Source organism: Cnephaeus nilssonii (genome assembly GCF_951640355.1).
Source record: "Cnephaeus nilssonii genome assembly, chromosome: 13".
NCBI lineage: Eukaryota > Metazoa > Chordata > Mammalia > Chiroptera > Vespertilionidae > Cnephaeus > Cnephaeus nilssonii.
In genome coordinates this window covers 34980388-34998304 of record NC_137084.1, presented here as the reverse complement: position 1 = coordinate 34998304, position 17917 = coordinate 34980388, and the positions used below count along the sequence as shown (strand labels likewise).

Below are 17917 nucleotides of genomic sequence, written 5' to 3'. Positions count from 1 at the left end.
CACACGGACCCTGCACCCACCAGGCTCTGCCATTTCCAGCCACCGAGACTTTGCCCACTATCTCACCCCCCCCCCCCCCATCCCCGCTGGTCCTGCATGGATTAGAATCTGAATCCTATGCATTCTTTCAGTCAGCCTAAATGCACCTTTTATGGATCATTCCCCCTTTCCCTCCCCCAGGGTGGGAGTTTGCCTCTGCCTCTTTTGAGCCCCAGAGCGGTTTTGCTGTTCCTGTGTCCTACGCCCCTTTACCTAGGGCTTGGGTTGCAGATATTTGTATTTGTGTTGAATCTAACAGCTGCCCAGTCACCTCTCCCCCCACCCCGACCCCACCACCCCCTCACCCCGCACCCCCAGAGCCTCGCCTGGGCCTGGCAGCGGGAGAGTGCTGGATGGAACTGGATAGCAGGCTGGGAGTGGTTAGAATCACCCCAAAATTTCCATTTTTCTTTGCAGCCCTTTTGGCCCATGGGCACAGGCTGTGCCCGCGGCTTCCTGGCGGCCTTTGACACGGCCTGGATGGTGAAGAGCTGGGACCAGGGCGCTCCTCCGCTGGAGCTGCTGGCTGAGAGGTGAGTGTGTGGGCCGGGCTTCGGGCTGGGGCAGGAAGGGAGCACAGCTGGCTGCTAGGTGGCACCTGGATGAAGCCTCGGTCCCCTCCCACCTGCCTTCCCACACGTAGCTTGATCATCGGGGTCTCCAAGGACATGTTCTCCATCACGATCTACCTCCTTCAGTGACTTTCTCTGGGGGCCAGGACCGTAGGTCCTCGGTGCCAAAGAGAAATGTTCATCCGGGATAGTCCTGAAGTCGGGGTTCCGGCACTGCTCAGTTGCCTGGGACCCAGAAGAGGTTTGGGGGAAGGTGCCATGGGAGCGCTGAGTGCCCCACCCTGTTGGGGGCTGGTTCTATGATCCCCCAGGAGAGCCTGGGCTTCCTCCCAGACCCCTGCTGTTGGCCACGTGGCTGTGACAGCTGGTGGCCTGGGAGCAGTAAGGACTGGTGGGTGGGGACCGGCCTTGGCTGGTCTTGGGTGTGGCGGCCTGTGGTCATGGGGGATAGGCCACCGGAGCCCATGTGGCTGAGTGGCGGTTATAACAAAACCGCAGGTCCCTGTGCTGCCAGCTTCCCCACCTCCCGGGCTCCTTCCTGCCTCCTCTGCACCCCTTGAACCTCCCCCACTTTGCAGGTCTCAAGAACCACAAGGGTCAGGCTTTGCAGGGAAGGGTTATACAAACACATCTAAGAAGCCCTTGAGAGCAGGAGAGGGTGGGGGTGGGGACCAAGGCCTTAGGCTTCAAGCGCAATCCCAACCCCATGCCCTGCCTCCCTCCAGAGAAAGTCTTTACCGGCTGTTACCTCAAACGACCCCAGAGAACATCAACAAGAATTTTGAGCAGTACACACTGGACCCGGGCACGCGGTACCCAAACCTCAACTCCCACTGTGTGCGGCCCCATCAGGTAAGTCCTTCCCTGGGATCTCGTCTGGGTCCCCCTGCACTGAGCGGTGGGAAGGAGGGGTCACCTGAAATCTCGGCACATCCCTGGGACCAAGGCCTCTGGGCCCTAAGGTGGCTCTAGGGGAGTCACAGAGTAACATGAATCAGCACCTCTGTAGCCCACAGGAGAGAAATAGAACACATGTAAGTGGATGTCCACATTTGTACATATATTTACACACGTTTGTCACCATGAGTGTGTGTTGCTAAGCCTACCTCCCTCAGACAATCTAGTTGGCGAATTTGAGTCCTTTCCATGGTCGTCCTAGAGGCCTCTTATTCTCTCCCATTGACTCAGAGCCTCTCAGTCAATAGCTCCAGCAGTGGCGTGCATTTTAAAAGTTAGCCCGTGACCTCTATTTACACTTGAGTGCTTCCACATCTGGGTGGCTAATTGCGGCCCATCGCTCTGTGTCCCAGGCGGCCTGGGTTCCCTCGCTGAGGGTCCCAGTGGGAGAGGAAAGGAGTGGCCGATAGATACTAAGTTGAGAAGGTCAGGTGCCGAGGCCCCACGACTGGAATGTGGGGGAAGACTGGTGGGCAACTGCGTGGTCTCTCTTGCTTGCAGGTGAAGCATTTGTACATCACTAAGGAGCTGCACCACTCCCCCCTCAAGAGGCTGGGCTCCATGAGGAGATCCGTGGGCCTCTCCAGGCAGGGTAAGCCGCCCTCCCGGGTCCCCTGGGAGGGGCTTTGCAGGGAGGAGGCTGCCCAGGGGCACAGAGGACCTGGGTGACCTTGGCCAGGCTCCTCTCCTCTGCTCTTCAGTGTCCCCTTCTGTGAAACCGGGACAGTGACACCCTACGGAATAATCGCCATCAAGGCGTTCATACGTGTTGCACGCTTGGCACATTACAGTGAACTGCGGAATTACCTCCCTGGGACCTGCTCTTCTTTTCCTTTCATTTCCTGTCTGGGGTCTGCCTCCATGTGCTCCATTCTTTTCCTGGTCGTCCAGGGCCTGGCACAGAGCTGGAAGGAAGGAATGATACAGGAATAGCTCCCAGCACCCATCAGGCTTTGCTTTGGTCACCATCCTGCTTAAAGGTCTCTCTGGCCTCCGGTCACTCACCCAGACCTTGTGTCCTCCCTGCTTTAGGGCTCACGCGGCCTTACCAGCCACCCCCCTTCCCTCTAGCACCTCGTGCCCCACTGCTGCCGCCTGTCATCCGCCTTGCTACACAAACGGGGAGGGTTTTCCTGGTCTTTCCACGGCGCAGTCCTTTCTGTTTTCCTGCAGTGCCTTCTTTTGTCTGATGAATTGCTAGGCACTTTTAAAGAAGCAGCTCAAATGTACCCTCTTTGTGCCTCTCTGTGGCAAGTCCCAGCCCTGGCAGACACCGGGCAACCCTGCTCACATGCCCCCCCGCACCCTGCTTCTCCATCATTACAGCACCGCGTCATTGTCACCTGCATCCATGTCTGTCTTCCCCACTGGATGAGATGCTGGCAGAGTCCTCGTCGTCCCGCCTCTGTGTTCCAGAGGGTCTTGGGGACCTGCTGTAGGAGAGCATGCTTCCTGCCCCAGCCTCCTGCCCTCCCGCCATGCTCTCCACAGGGCCCCTTGCCTTGGCGCTATTCCCCATGTTCCCAGACATGGGACAGTCAGAGAGCGGTCCCCAGGGGTCCCTGAGATTTCCCCAGAGCACCTCACTATCTGTCTCCCGTTACTGCAGAGTCAGACATTCGGCCCAGCAAGCTCTTAACCTGGTGCCAGCAGCAGACCGAGGGCTACCAGCACGTCAACATCACCGACCTGACCACGTCCTGGCGGAGTGGCCTGGCCCTGTGTGCCATCATCCACCGCTTCCGGCCTGAGCTGATGTGAGTCTGGGGCCCAGCTGGGCCTGCCAAGCTCCTCATTGCCCACGGGGACCCTGGAGACGAGGAGAACCAGGACTGTTCTGCTAGATGCAGAATCTTCAGAACTTGGTTCAAAATTTCTCTTTGCATATTTTTGATTTGAGTTTTTTTCTTAAGTTTGTTTTGTTTTCCCTTTGCACTGATTAATCTGCCCACAACTGCTTTGATCTGTATTCCTAATATGTGACTCAGGCTCAGTGGTTACCCGTCTCCCGCCCCTCCATTTCCACACGTGGGAAATTTGAGCATTCCCACCATGGACCTCTACCCTTAGGCAGGAATTATGGGTAAGACCTAATTCTGGGGGGAAATGTGACGGGTTACAGCCCAAATAATTAGAGCTGAGACCCAAATTGACTAGCTGTGTACCATTGGGCAAGATGCGTGCCTTCTCTGAGTTTGTTTCTTCATTTATAAGTTGGGAAATATGTCAGGTTCATTAGGGAGATTCAATTATGGGAGTACCTCGTGATGTTGAAAGCACAATGCATCGATTGAACTTGTGTTTAAATCAATGTGTGTGGGTAACCTCACGCCCACGAGCAAAGGCATCCAAAAGGCTGAAAGGAAACCTACGAAGAGGTTATCAGTTGGTACCTGTAGGACGTGAGGTTGCCTTGAGAAGGGGGTGTGGGGGGGACTCTCACTTATCACTTTACAGGTTATAAATCACTTGATTCTTTTTTGACAAGAAGCCCATGTTAGTTTTGTAATGAAAGGAAAACAAACATAAGGGAACTATCTAAAGGCAAAGTAGCTCATGCATTTCCCAAAGTGGTGGGCACCATCTTCTGACAACCGTGACATTCTCGTGGCCCAAATCTGGACAGTGTTAGCTTCTTGTGACTGAGGCTCCTGGGGAGCAGGGTGGGGGTGTGATTTGGGACCATGGCTGGGGTCACTGCTCCTTCACTCCCCGCACCTCTCCCTGAGTTTCACCTTGTTCTGATTCTCCAGCAACTTTGACTCTCTGAACGAAGATGATGCTGTGGAGAACAACCAGCTGGCGTTTGACGTGGCCGAGCGAGAGTTTGGCATCCCCCCAGTGACCACGGGCAAAGAGATGGCGTCAGCGCAGGAGCCCGACAAGCTCAGCATGGTCATGTACCTGTCCAAGTTCTACGAGCTCTTCCGGGGCACCCCCCTGAGGCCTGTGGGTAAGCACCTGCTTGGACCACGCTTGGCTCTGCCCTTGAGCCAGTTCTGCCCTGTGCCGCCTCTGGCTGCTCTTCACCCTGGTGTCTTCTGTTCTGGGCTGACCATGCCTTCCCTTAGACTTTGAGGCCAAACAGGGGTGAGTCCCACACACCCAGACCTGTGTGTGTAAGTGGGTCTGTGTGCAGGTGATGCATGACGCCGGGGTCTGGTCTGCCTCTGGCGTTGGCGGTCTCTGGTGGGACTGCATAGCTCCCCGCCCAGGCCATTCACATCTTTAGTTGGGGGGAGAAAATTATTTTGGAGGGACCTTACAGCAGTGACACCCCTGAACCCTTGGGTAGCTGTGGCAGGATCCAAATCTCAGCCATACTTTTCCTTCCTAACAGACTCTTGGGGCAAAAACTATGGAGAAAATGCTGACTTGGGCGTGGCCACGTCATCCCTTCCTCACAACTATCTCAACCTCACGTTTCCCAGGAAGAGGACTCCACGAGTAAGTCAAGGATTTGCTTTCCTTTAACTGCTTTTTGCACATGGATGGGGCTGGGGGGTTGGAGAATGTCCTGCTCTTGGTCTGTGTCTGCTGATAAATCAGTTCAGTGTTTTGGAAGTTCCCCCGGCACTTCGATGACTTAGAAGCCTTTACAGGAAGTCCTTGTGGATCAGCGCGGCCTCCTAGGTGGGGAGGAGAGGCAACTTCTCATTTTGTTGAGCAGTTTATTTAGATCAGGAACACAGGGGCCATTGAGTGGCAGGGTGGTGATGCTACATTTACACATCCTATCCTATTCATTTTTTTTTTTATTCGTTCAATGAATGTCCGTTGGGCCCTACAGTATGCCAACATTAGAACTTTTTGTTAGTTTTTGACGAGGGGAGGAAATGGACAGAAATGACTACTATGTGCTCCTTGCCTTTGAAGAGCTCAGAGCCCAATAAAGAGGCTCCCGAGCTTCCTTGCCCTATGGCACACTGCCTGTCTCAGTACTTTTTTTCACTGTGCTCCTCGGTCAAAAGAAATGCCTAGGAGTTCCATTTGTTCAGTAGTTCAGTAGTTAAGTTCAAATATCTTATAAGGGCATTTTGCAAGGTCTACGGCAGACTTCACCATGTTCCCCTAGAAAATCTAAATACCCCGCGGCTCCTCTGTGAGTTGACTGGGGCCACGGGGTGCCTTGGTACCCAGTTTGGGAATGATGGGCCTAATGAGAAATAATTGTATCTGAGTGATGGCGTCTCTGGGGAAGGGATAATACAAGTTGTCTTGCTTATTATGCTCATTGTACAGATTTTAAAAGAGGGGCCCAGAGGTGTTAGGTGGCAAGTCCTGGCCCAGGGCTCGCCCTGGCACTCAGCCTATAGGAGCCTCCCCTCACTTGGCAGAGGGTGCAGGCCTCTGCCTGTCTCAGCCTCTCTCAGTTGCCGACAGTCATGCCATGTCCTGCCTCCCCTCCACCCAGGGCGTGGCTGGGGCCTGGTGGCCTCCCTCCTTTCTTTCAGCTGCCTGAACAGTGGTCACTTTTTCCACCGAGGCCTGCGCTTCCCGGAATGTCGCAAGGAGTTGTTGGGCTAACTCCAGGAGCTGCATAGGATTCTCAGCGCTCCCCCACGCCCTGTCTGCAGGGAGGGGTGGGTGAGCCAAGTGAGGGCTGGGGAGGAAGGTGCAAGGTCTGCCAGGGTTTTCAGCAGAGCTCTGTCTGCTCTGCACCCCAGGGTTCCCCATTCAGAAGTTCAGTGTGAGGGCTGCTTTGCCCACCACATGTCCCGTGAGTGAAAGCTGTCCTCTGGATACCAGCCATAGGCGTGTTCCCACCAGGCCAGTCGTGTTTCCTCTGAAGCCCAAGCACCCCACTCTGGGCTGCCCCGATCCAGCCTTTCTACACACCCTCTGGGCCAAGCGTTCACCACCTTTCTCCGTTCACCCGGTTTCTCCCACCACATAGCCCACAACTGGAAGAGCAGAGGGGGCTGGATTGGAGTTAAAACCTCTCACTCACCACACCTCTGTTTACAGAGTGACTGAATTGAAAGGGCCTGGCCAGGAGGTGGGGATGGTCAAAAGTCAGCAAGGCCAGCCAGGCCCCCGACGGCTGCTGGGCCCTCACTCCATGTTCCACTGGCTCCGCTAGGAAATGCAGGGGAACAGGTGTGAACCATGGCTGGGCTCCTCCAGCGTGTGCCGTGGGCTGCCCATGGGCTGGCAAGTTAGTAAGGCCAGTGGGTCACATGCCGCCTTGGTCATCACTGAAATACCCCAACATATTGTCCACTACTCAGTGCCTGGGCAGTGATCGGACCACACGGAAAGTACCTTCTCCCCATCCAACCACATGTCCTCTTGTTGTATCTGGACACTCTTTTGGTTTGGGGAACCGATTTGCAATGCTCTTTGGGCTTAACATCTCTCACAAGCCGAGTACTGAGTCCACTCCCGTTTCCCTGGGATGGACACAGAGGATGTCTGCCCGAGACTCAGAAGACTGCACTCGCATAGAGGCTCCACACAGTCACCCGGAAGCTATCAGCACAATTAGAGACACAGCCCTCAACGCCCCGGCTCATGAGCCCCTATGGCTGAGAGAGGCAGGCCAGGCCTCGCTTGCATGATTCTACTCCGCAAGCACACACAGTATCTGTACACAGAGGTGCATCTGCACTCGCCCTCACCCCCTTCTCCCATCCCTCCCCGCCCCTCCCACCCCTCACCAGCTGCCAGAGGAGCACTGTGATATGGGAACGTAACAGCTCGCGCTCATTCACAACGTGGCATCTTAATCTGAAGAGAGTTCATTGTTTCTCTGCTGAGCCAGTCTTTAAAGCCCCTCTCCCTCCAGTTTCCACTGCTGGTGTTACATTTGTCTCTTATCCCTAAATGCTCATGTCAAAATCCCAGCAAGACAGACCAACATTAGGCAAAATAAGACTTTTCCTCCCTGAGGACCTTGTCGACATTTAGAGAGTAACATTCCCATCCACCCTCCACAAGGTGGTCCCTCGGTGAGGGGGAGCTATGGGGTTGCTCAATTAGCTCTGAAGACTGGCGGGTCCAGGCCTGTGGAAAGAAGAGCGTGAGGTTCTGTTTTTCTCTTACTACACCCGGGTCTGCTTCTGCAGATCTGCCTCACCCCGGTCAGCATCGAAAGCCTCAGGGCAAGCAGTTCCTGGTGACTCCAGGGCTCTTGTCACCACGCACCGCAGGTGACACCTGAACATATGTGGTCCCTGTCCTCACTCTCCTAGGCCTGCCACGTGTGGGTAATGCCTGCACTGATGGCCACTTCAGCCATTACACGCGTCGCATGTGACATATGCACGCAGGGGGTCTGATCTTTTCTCCATCCTGAGCCCACTCCGTGGAGGACAGCACAGCAGAGGTTGTCACTTGTCCATGGAAAGCCCATCCCAGAAGCCGGGTTAGTGGCCCCAGGATGCAGATCCTGCTCAGCTGGCTGATTCTGACCCAGGTCCTCCTCCCGCACTGGTCCCTGGTAGAGTGGCGTGCACATGACCTGTGGGGGTTCTGAGTCAGCCTCCCCGCGCTCCTCTCCATGAGTCTCCTGCACAAATACTCTGCAAAGAGCCAGCGGTTGCTAGGGAAGAAAGTGCTTCCTGACCTGGCCGGGTTTACTCAGTGGTTAGAGCGTTGGCCCGAAGACTGAATGAAGAATAGCAGGTTCGATTCCAGTCAAGGGCATGTACCTCAGTTGCAGGCTCGTTCCCCGGCACTGGTTGGGGTGAGTGTGGGAGGCAACCAATTGATGTGTCTCTCTCACATCAACGTTTCTCTGTCTTTCTCTCCACCACCCCCCCCCCCCGCCCCGCTCCCTTCCACTCTCTCTAAAGAATCAATGGAAAAAATATCCTCTGATGAGGATTAACAAAAAAAAAATTTTTAATGTGCTTCCTCCTTCCATCTATTCAACACACATTTACTGAGTGCCTATTTTATGTTGAGTTCTCCCCTTGGAGCTAGGGGTAGAGCAGTGAACAAGATATGCAGGACCCTGCCCAGGGAAGCTCACCTTCTAGAGGGGCTTCTGAAGTTCCTCTCACTCCCCTTCCCCAACTCCCCTCCCAGAACCACCCCCCACCCCAGCACCTGTGGTTTGCAGGCTGATCTCTCCTGTCCTCTATGCAACCACAGCCGGAGGTTCTGAGCTGATTTACAGCATGGCAATGCACGTTGAAGCCAGGCAGACATGTCTTTAGGTCTGCTGGAGTGTTTAAGCCTCTCAGGAAGTCCCTTGGCTTGTCTGCAAGATGATTATAATAACAAGCATTGCATTGCTGTGAAGACATCGTCAACAAATGCACGCTGCAGGCCTGACACATTCTTTGGCACGTGGGAGGGGCTCCGTAAGTGATAGGCCATGCCTTTTGTAAGCACTGCTTAAATAAAGATGCTCGTCTTCTGAAAGGATGAGTGAAACTAGTTGGACCAAACTGTTGGTTCGGTACTGCAACCATGGGCGATGTAGCACTTAGAGCATGGGGAACAGTTTCTGTGTATCCCATTTGCCCCTCGCGTCGCCTTCTAAGGAAGGCGGGGAATGTGTTCTCATCCCAGTGAGATGGGGAAACTTGGGAGATGGGGAGGTTCAATTGCAATGCCATGTAGGTGGTGAATGTCAAAGTCAAAACTAGAATTCTAATTTCTGCTAACTAGCATTAACCTCAGTGGCGGTGTCTAACACTTAACACAGCACTTCACGTTGTAAGAAGTGTTTTACATAAATGATTTTATTAATCCTTACACCAGTTATGACAGTGAACTATCCTATAGTGAAGAAACTGAAGTCAGAGAAGTTAGGTGATTTCCCTAAGGTCACACAGCCAGGAAGTAATTCGTGTCAGAACTCGAACCCATGGTTCCTTTCTACGCTGCCGTTGAAGAAGAACGGACTCTCTTGGCAGTGTCACTGCCATCTTTCTAAACCTCATGGCAACCACCCTTCTCAACCAGGGCATTTGCCTGCAATGGCCAGTCTCTCCTCCTGTGACCCAGATCTTAATTTCTCCACAATTAGGTTATACTAGCTAACTAAATACAAAGCTTGTTTACTTTGCTAAATTCACATTAAGTCAGGCAATATGGGAACATGGTGATTTTGTGCTGATCAAATAAATGATCAGATTGGGAGATATATGTCTAATTTTTTTTAGTGGAGCTACCAATTAGTTTAATAAATGATTTTTGGTGTGCAGAATCTTACAAGTCACTAGGAAATCATGATTTTAAAAGAAGTTCAGGTGAAAGGGATGGAAAATATTAATAGGAAAAGAAAGTGAATTACTGGTTTATTCTCATGTTCTGTCTGATTGGCACAATAAGTATTTTCTTTCTCCTTGCAACCCAATTCTTTGTAGAATAAAACAGAGCCCAAGGAGATGGGGGTGCTGGGGCAACATTAGTTCCCAAATAGAGATATACAGATAAGAAAAAAGTACATCAGCGTCTAGGTTTGCGTTTTCTCCGCCGTTTTGTTTTCGCCTAGCTCTTCATTGCTCACCTCTCCACACAGACCCCGTCAGTGTCCCGGGGGTCAGGCTGCAGCAGAGGAGCTGTGGCTGCCCCACACACGTTCCCTGAAGGGACTGGGGTCTTCTTAGGTGCTGCTACTGCACACACTTCCCCCAGACGTGCTTTCTGTGGGCCTGCAGCTCACTCCGGGTTTGGACCTGGACAGGCTCTGGTTGTTGGAACAGTCACACCCACGGCTGTTGAATGCAAAAGAGAGACTAACATGTGTTGTTCTTTAAGACAAAAGCCAAGTCCTCATTTAAGGTGGAAACAAACAAACAAACAATAGAAAAGCCAAAGATGGTGTACCGCGTGTTCCTGCTGGGCGGGCAGGGCACCTTGCGCTTACACAGGCTGCAGTCCCAGGCCAGCGAGGCATTCTCGGGCTGCGGAGCCGGGGCCAGACCGCCTGTGCCTCTAAGACCCAACGCTGTTGCAAATAGGTCATCTGTTTCTCTTGGTGTTTGCCCAAGCGTTGGGCCTGAAATAATTTCCATTCACAGAATAATGATTTATTGGGAGCTGAGGAGAATGTGGGAGGGACGGGAGGGCCCTTTGATCTGTTGGGGTTTTTGTTTGGGATTTTTTTTGATGCCTGGGTCAACTTTTTAAACAAATATTAATGACTAAGCTCTGGTTGATCTCATCTTTGAAAATATCGAAGATCCTGGTAAATATGGGGAGGGGTCAGGGGTAAGGGGGACATAAGAACTCGGGAAGCAGGTGCTTTCTGTTGGAAGCCAGTGAGCACACAGCAGACCGTGCTAGGGACTGCAGTGGTAGTATTATTGCTGTTGCTATTGTGTGGTATATTAGCATTTATTGTAATAACAACCAAAATTATTCGTGTTGTTCTGGAACAACTGGGAGGTAAAAGAATCCTCTTGTGATTGGGCAAGTTTAGGATGTGTAGGGCTGATGGGGCAGTACCCCTGGGTTGGAGGGTAGAGAGTGGCCAGCCGCCCTGGCTGCTGCATCCAAAGTGGAACAAAGGCCAGAATTTTATTTGGGCCTGCTGTGGAGGGCCCTCTGAGGGCAAGGAGGCTCCCCGCGGGTGGGAGACATAGTCGTGGGGTGATTCCATGGTCCTCAAGGGGCTGGCCATTTGGAGAAGGCCCCAGCTAGAGACTGTGGTAGAGAGGTTTAACTTCATTGTCAAGAATGGACAATGCCGTGTGCAGGGGAAGTACTAAGTGAGCCCTCACACCCAGCCCAGCCCGTAGCATCAGCACCACCTGTACAGTTCCACTCGTTCCTTCAAGACTCAAGCCTGACAGCGGGTGCCCCTTGTGGTCCTCGCGGAGGTGATGTGACGGGCTCTGATAGTGCGCGTTTCTCTGGGTGTAAATGTCCACAGTCGGGCAGCAGAAAGTAGGCATAAAAGGCTATTGGTAGGGCAACCACGTAATGTATTGTCTAAACCAGGATGCTTTTGAGGGTGAAAGGAGGCACTAACGATGCCGGGGACAAAAAGCGATGAATCACACGGTCCTGGGCACACTGGCTGTACACTTGCCGTAGGGTTCAGACACAGTCTGGTACTCCTGTGAAGTTAAACTATCTCGCACTGGGAGCTGGGGTGGTGACCGAGTGGCTGCCACATCCCTGGGCAGCTGCTCTGAGTCCCAAGAATCCTGCCCACGAGGTGAGCCAGCGTCGCCTCCTTGTCAGAGGTGGTCTCATAGGCAGCACCTGAGGGGCTTAGCAGGCCTGGAGACCACGGCCTGAGACCGAGGTCGCATTCACAGCGGGGATGGTCCCTGCCCTGTCACAGGGAGTCTGTGCTTTGCGATGTTTCAGCTGGATTTGGGGATGTGATTCCCACCCCTTCTGACAGAAACTGACTCCCCAGGTGGAGCGAGGCCCCGTCCCCTGTCCCCTGCGCCCGAACAGAGCTCTGGGTAGCCCTAGTCCCGGTGCAGGGTAGGGTGTGTCCGTCTGTCTCCTGGGCAGGCAGGGCTGCGGGCTCAGTGCTGGCTCAGGGCTGTCGGTGGATCCGCAGTCTTTGATGGTCCTGAGCTCACGGTGCTTTCTTGGCCTTTGCAGGTGGACAACCAAACAGAAGAGAATAACGACATGAACAAACGGAGGCGGAGAGGCTTCAACAGCCTGCACGAGGTTCGTGTGCACAGCGTCGGTTTCAACAGAGGCCCGTGGCCTGACAGCCCGTGGCCACTGGCCCGGCCGCCCTGGCCCTCCTTGCTCTCCTCTCTCTGGAGCTGCTCAGTCCCAAGCTTCACTTGGTGGAAAAACAGCCGGGTTCTGGTCCTCGCTCCACTACGTACCTGGCGATGTGACCTTGAGAGACAGAGCCTGCCAGGGTGGGGCTCACGTCTGTAAAATACAAATGATACATTTGAAACGTATGAAACCTGGCAGGGTTTTCAAAGATCATATAAGATGTTATGCAACATGCGGGGCCTGACCTATGGCACCTATGCTGATCAATATGTAATCACTATCAATAGTGAGCAGTGAGGAGGCACCAGCTGTCCCGCTTTTCTCCCAATCCTTGTTTCTACCTTTCCTGTTCTCTGCACTTTGAGTCTTTAAGGCCAATGTCCCAGTGCCCGCAAGTGCCACCTTCTGGTGACAGGAGAAAATTACAGGCTACTTTGACAAAACCAGGCAGGAATCTCTCTCCTGCTACTGAAAAATTGATCAGCAGAAAAAGAGGGTATCAGTTCCGCTTCCCCGGGCAGCTCTTTAAAGAGACCTGAGATATGCCTTCATTTGAATAGGCCGTTCTAGTCCCACCAAAGCAAGCCCAGGTGTCGTCAGTGAACTGCGGGAGGCCGGCTCTAGCTAGCCTGATGGCTGATGCCACAATTATGACACAGAGGCACGTGAGGTCGTTTGTATAGTACGTTATACCTGATTATAGGACTCAGAAAAGACTTCCATCTTAAATGTACATTTTATGACGTTGTTTTCATGTCTGTGACTTGCTTCATGTGGAAGCCTTGACCGGGATCAGCACGCTGGTCCTCACAGCTGAACTTTGTAAGGAATAGAGCCACCAGGCCCGCCATGGGAAAGAGGGGAGCTGCCTATTGCTCAGCCCGTTTTCTGGGGTGCTCGAAGGGAAGCGCTGATAAAGCCTGCAGTTCCATTCATGTCTTAAAATGTGCTCAAACTCATATTATCCACTGAGTCCAAATCACCCTGTCTGAAACACTGGAACTTCTTTGTGAGAATCCCTTCAAGAATTACTGCTGTGAGCCAGAAGCCAGCGAACCGGGAGATGATTGAGAGGAGGAAGCGGAGGCTGAGTGACAGGCAGAAGAGATGTCCGTTTCCCCGGTTACGGGGTTGGCTCTCGCCTGTGTGCCTGGGATTTGCTCTGGCCTCCCCCTTAGAAGCATCCCTTGCATGCACTTTGTCTCAGGTGGATGCCTGCTCCTGCCTCTCCCTGGGCCTTCTGTGAGGGGCTGTTTGTGCTCTTTCTGTTGACGGCAGCTCAGGAGTGGAGTGTGGAAAGAAATCGGTTGCACCTGTCCCTTCTGAGATGTCTCTGGGCTGTTTTCTGGGCCATCTTTCTTTGCTTCCAAGTCAAATTTAACCAAACCATAATTCTTTCTCAATTCACACTACTCTAAGTGTGGGCCCAGACCCGGCAGCGTCAGCATCACCTGGCAGCTGGTTAAAAATGCGGAGTCTCAGGGCCCACCCCGGACCCACAGAGCCCAAACCTGCTTTTGAAGGAGCCCCTGGGGATTCATGTCTGGGAAGTGCTGTCTGCATGACCCACCATCCCGGTGACTTTGGCCTTGTACAAACAGTGACCTCCCCCGTAAACCCGCCCTCCTTGCACTCCAGGCTGGGTTGCTGTGCAGTCACACTTCCCACTTTGAAGTGGGGAGTGACTCTGGTTGGTGTTTGTCCAGCACTTCAGGGTGGCTGCACAGACAGGGTTTCCCACGGGGCTGCGGCTCTTAGGGATCTGTTAAAAAAACAACCGACTGCAGCTTGCTGCTTCCCCGGAATCTCTTTATTGTCCTGAGAACGTCTGTCCCGGAGATTTGTTGTCTTCTGGGAAAGCAGACTGCCCACTGGACACAACAGGGCCATTTTCACCCCGAGGCCTGTGGGAGCAGATCCTATGGAAAGGGGAGACAGACAGTCCGTGAACACTGGTACTTTTCCAAGCTTTATTTGTGACAGATGAGCTAAAGAAACCTTACATGGAACTCCATTTAAATATATATATATTTTTAAATTGATTTCAGAGAGGAAGGGAGAGGGAGAGAGAGAAACATCAATGATGAGAGAGGATCACTGATCAGCTGCCTCCTGCAAGCCCCCCACTGGGGACCAAGCCTGAAACCTGGGCATGTGCCTTGACCAGGAATCGAACCGTGACCTCCTGGTTCATAGGTTGATGTTCAACCACTGGGCCATGCCTGTTGGGCTGGAACTCCATTTTATAAAATAGCATAATCAAAAGATCCCAGCCAACGTCTCACCCGTCCTTAGTCACGTGGATATCATGTACCTGGTATGAAGCACCGAGAGGAGCCCTTCACCTCCGTGGCATCCTTCTCCAAAATCCATAACCCGGTCCAAACACGAGAAAAGATCAGAGCACCCCGGATTAAGGGTTTTGTACACAAGAGCTGACCTGTCCCCTTCGAAACTGTCAAAGTCATAAAAGACAAAGACAGATGGAGAAACTGTACAGGTGGAAGAGAACTAAGGAAATAATGACTTAATTCAATGTAGGATCCTGGATTGTATCCTGGAACCAAACAAGAAAGCATGTGGAAAAACTGGCGTAGTCCAAATCGAGTCTGTAGTTCATGGTATCAGGCCGGGGTGGATTTCTTAGTCATGGTGACAGTATCGGGATTGCTCCCGATGTTACCATTATGAGCAGCTGGGTGAAGGCTATGCAGGAACCGTCTGTGCTATCTTTGTAGTTTTTCCATAAATCCAAAATTATTTCACAATTAAACTGTGTTTTCAAATGGTAGCCCCAAGAGAGCGGGGCAGGTTGGAGTTGGGATTGGGATGCCAAGGAGGAAGGAGGAAGAAGCCCAAGCCTGTGCCTGATGGACATCCCTCTTGCTCCCTTCACACACACACACACACACACACACACACACACACACACACACATACTCCCCCCCTCCCTGCTGTTCACCTCTTGGGAGCCACAGGATGTATTTTAAAAATGATTTTGCTCACCACTTCTTTATTATATTTGATTTTTTTTGTGTGTGTGTGTGTGACAACCATGTGAAAGGTGTTATGCTCCCATTTTACAGACGCAGAAACTTTAGGGAAGTTCATTGCCAGGGTCACTGGGCTGAGAAGAGAAAGAGTCAGGATGCAAACCCTAACTCTCAGGCTCCCAAGCCTGGCTGTGCCCATCCTCGGGCATCGCCTGCTGCTTGTGCCTCACTTCCTGAGACCATGGAGGTCTCCTTCTTCAGGGAATTAGTCCCCTGTCCTCAGCCCCCAGGCTCCCTCCCTGATACCTGGGTTCTGGGACCCACCCACCAATGCATTGATTTGGACTTTGCAGCGGTCAGCCTTTTCCAGCCGGAGTTTGGGCTCCAGTCAAGAGGGCAGCGTCAGTAAAGAAGGTGGAAATCAGAACAAAGTCAAGTCCATGGCAAGTCAGCTGCTGGCCAAGTTCGAGGAGAGCTCTCGGAACCCTTCACTCCTGAAGCAGGTGAGTCCGATCACAGGCTCACTGGACCGGTCTTCTCGGTGACCAGAACTGAGAAGCCAGCAGAAATGTTCCAGCTAGTGATGGATTTCAGGTATGCCAGCCACGCCTGGCTCAAGCGAGCCTTCTTCTAGACCCGGGGTCAGCAGAATTTTCTAAAAGGGGCCAGGTAGCCAATACTTTAGACTTCAGGGGCCATCTGATCTCTCTTGCAGCTACTCAACTCTGCCATTGTCTCATGAAAGCAGCCGTAGACAATACCTAAACCAATGTGTATGCATGTGTTCCAGTAAAACTTTATTTACAAAACAGGCTGCAGGTCCGATTTGGCTGGGGGACCGCAGTTTGCCACGCCTGTTCTGCATTAGAGAAGAACCCTTTCCCTAGTTTGGCTTTACTTTGCAACCATGACTTGGTTTGCAGCCATCTATGAGATGTGCAGCGGGAGGAAGCTTTAGAGTGTTGGCTGCCTGGGAGAGCACCAAGTCCTTGGTGAAAAGACCCACCCAACAAGGGGAAACTGTGTCACGGGTCTTAGCTCCTTGTGGGCCTGCAGCAATGGGGACCAACTTCCCCAGTGTTGTGGTGCCTCTCCCTACTCCCTCGGGTCAGGTTGGCAGGGCTGAGTGTCTGACCAGGGTCAGGGTGAGGCTGAAGGCGGGCAAAGCTGAGGTCAGGCAGCAGGCCGAGCTGACCTCTCCTGGACGATGGCATGGGGTCTGCGCTGCATGGCTCAGTTGGCTCCCCTGAAGGCCTCTGGGATGCCACTGCCACATTACCAAAGCTTGGGGAAAGGGGGTTGGTCTTTCTTTGGAGAACGCCTATCCCGCCTCTCAGGAGGAGGGCAGACTCTAGGTTAATTCGGTTTTTAGGTGATCATAGAGGTCCCCCTGGTCTTGAGATGAACCATGCTCCTCCAGACAAACGGACCTTCCCAGGAAGCCAGGCTTTCCTATAAGGCGGTCATTTCCTAAGACTTCCTACTCTGACGTTTTGTCTCAGTTGCCCCTCTGGAGGCTGGGTCGCTTGCAGCCCCGAGTGTTGCTGGAGCTTCTCCCATCAGCTCCTGTCCCCTGGTAGGCAGGAAGCTCTTCCATTTCCAGGAGTCTCCGGGGCTGGCCACCCTGGCCAGGCATGGGCTCTGGCAGGGCCTGTCCAGTGTCCAGGTCTGAGCCAACAGCAAGGCCTCCCTGAATTCACACCTTGTCCCCGAGGAGGGGACTCCGGGACTTGCTGTCCGCCTGGACAGAGAGCCAGGGCTCAGGTTTCCTGGCGGGGGCCCCGCCGGAGCTCAGCCCAGGGCACGCTCGCTCTCTCTGTACCTGAAAACTCTCGCTCCCCGCCTCCCTTCCTCTCCTCCCTCTCAGTCTGACTCAGCCTTTTCCTTCATGTTTCCTGCGGCTGCTATTTTGGACTTCCCGTCCTCCTCTCAGGAACGCCATGTCTCGGGGATAGGTAAGCCTGTCCTTCGCTCGTCCTCTGACCCTCCTGTTCACTCTCGCTGTCTCCAGCCGGAAGAGCCCACAGCCAGCCCATCGCCTCCTCTGAAAAGGCAGGTAGGGCTCCTTTCAGTGGATGGGGTCTTGGTGAAGCCAGAGGGGACTCTGATGCAGAGGGGTGGGCTCAGTCGGCCTCTGCACACCCAAGTAGGGCTGATCGTAGGTTCTCTGGGAAGGCAGACACAACATGCGGTCCTTCGATACATGCCATCGGTCCTGGGTGTCGGCTGACCAACCACTGTGCTTCTTTCTGGTGCTCTGTTTGCTTGGGGACACAGACCGCACCACATGGTCTGCGGTCTATTTTGTCGGATGCCCCCGGAACACAGCGTTAGCTGCAGACCACTTACATAAGCTGATGTGTAAAGGGATGAGAAAGTAGCAGTGATGGTGGAATGGGCGTAGGTGGCCGCTTGGCTACGCCCCTTGAAGGGGGAGGGCTGGGGTAGGGCGCAGGCTCCCGAGTAGACGAGGCCCTGCGTGCTGCACAGGCGCAGTGGCAGCCGGGCACTGTGGCTTTCCCCAGCCAGCATCTCTGGGTTTGGAATTTGCACAGACTCACTGTTTTGACCACAGCATTCAGAGATGGCTGGTCAGCATGAGACATGTGTGTTGCTTCTGGGCAGTGGAGGCTGAATGAAGTCAGTGTGGGCATGAAGCAGAGATGTTGTCTTAGTGTATAAGAATTATCTAACGAACAA

General features: G+C 53.3%; 1 protein-coding gene across 10 annotated transcripts in view; it reads left to right on the top strand.

The window, feature by feature from the left end:
• The window catches only part of MICAL2 (microtubule associated monooxygenase, calponin and LIM domain containing 2), a 221487-nt gene that overhangs the window by 111596 nt on the left and 91974 nt on the right, over positions 1-17917 (top strand). For 9 of the 10 annotated variants that reach the window (XM_079787229.1, XM_079787226.1, XM_079787227.1 and 6 more), the window contains exons 10-17: positions 457-572; positions 1337-1463; positions 2070-2160; positions 3178-3325; positions 4322-4521; positions 4909-5015; positions 12090-12161; positions 15571-15720. In XM_079787229.1, coding sequence (XP_079643355.1) covers positions 457-572; positions 1337-1463; positions 2070-2160; positions 3178-3325; positions 4322-4521; positions 4909-5015; positions 12090-12161; positions 15571-15720 — 1011 coding nt within the window. Of the gene's footprint in view, positions 1-456; positions 573-1336; positions 1464-2069; positions 2161-3177; positions 3326-4321; positions 4522-4908; positions 5016-12089; positions 12162-15570; positions 15721-17150; positions 17274-17917 lie in introns of all 10 variants that reach the window. The other variant, XM_079787224.1, reaches the window with a different exon arrangement.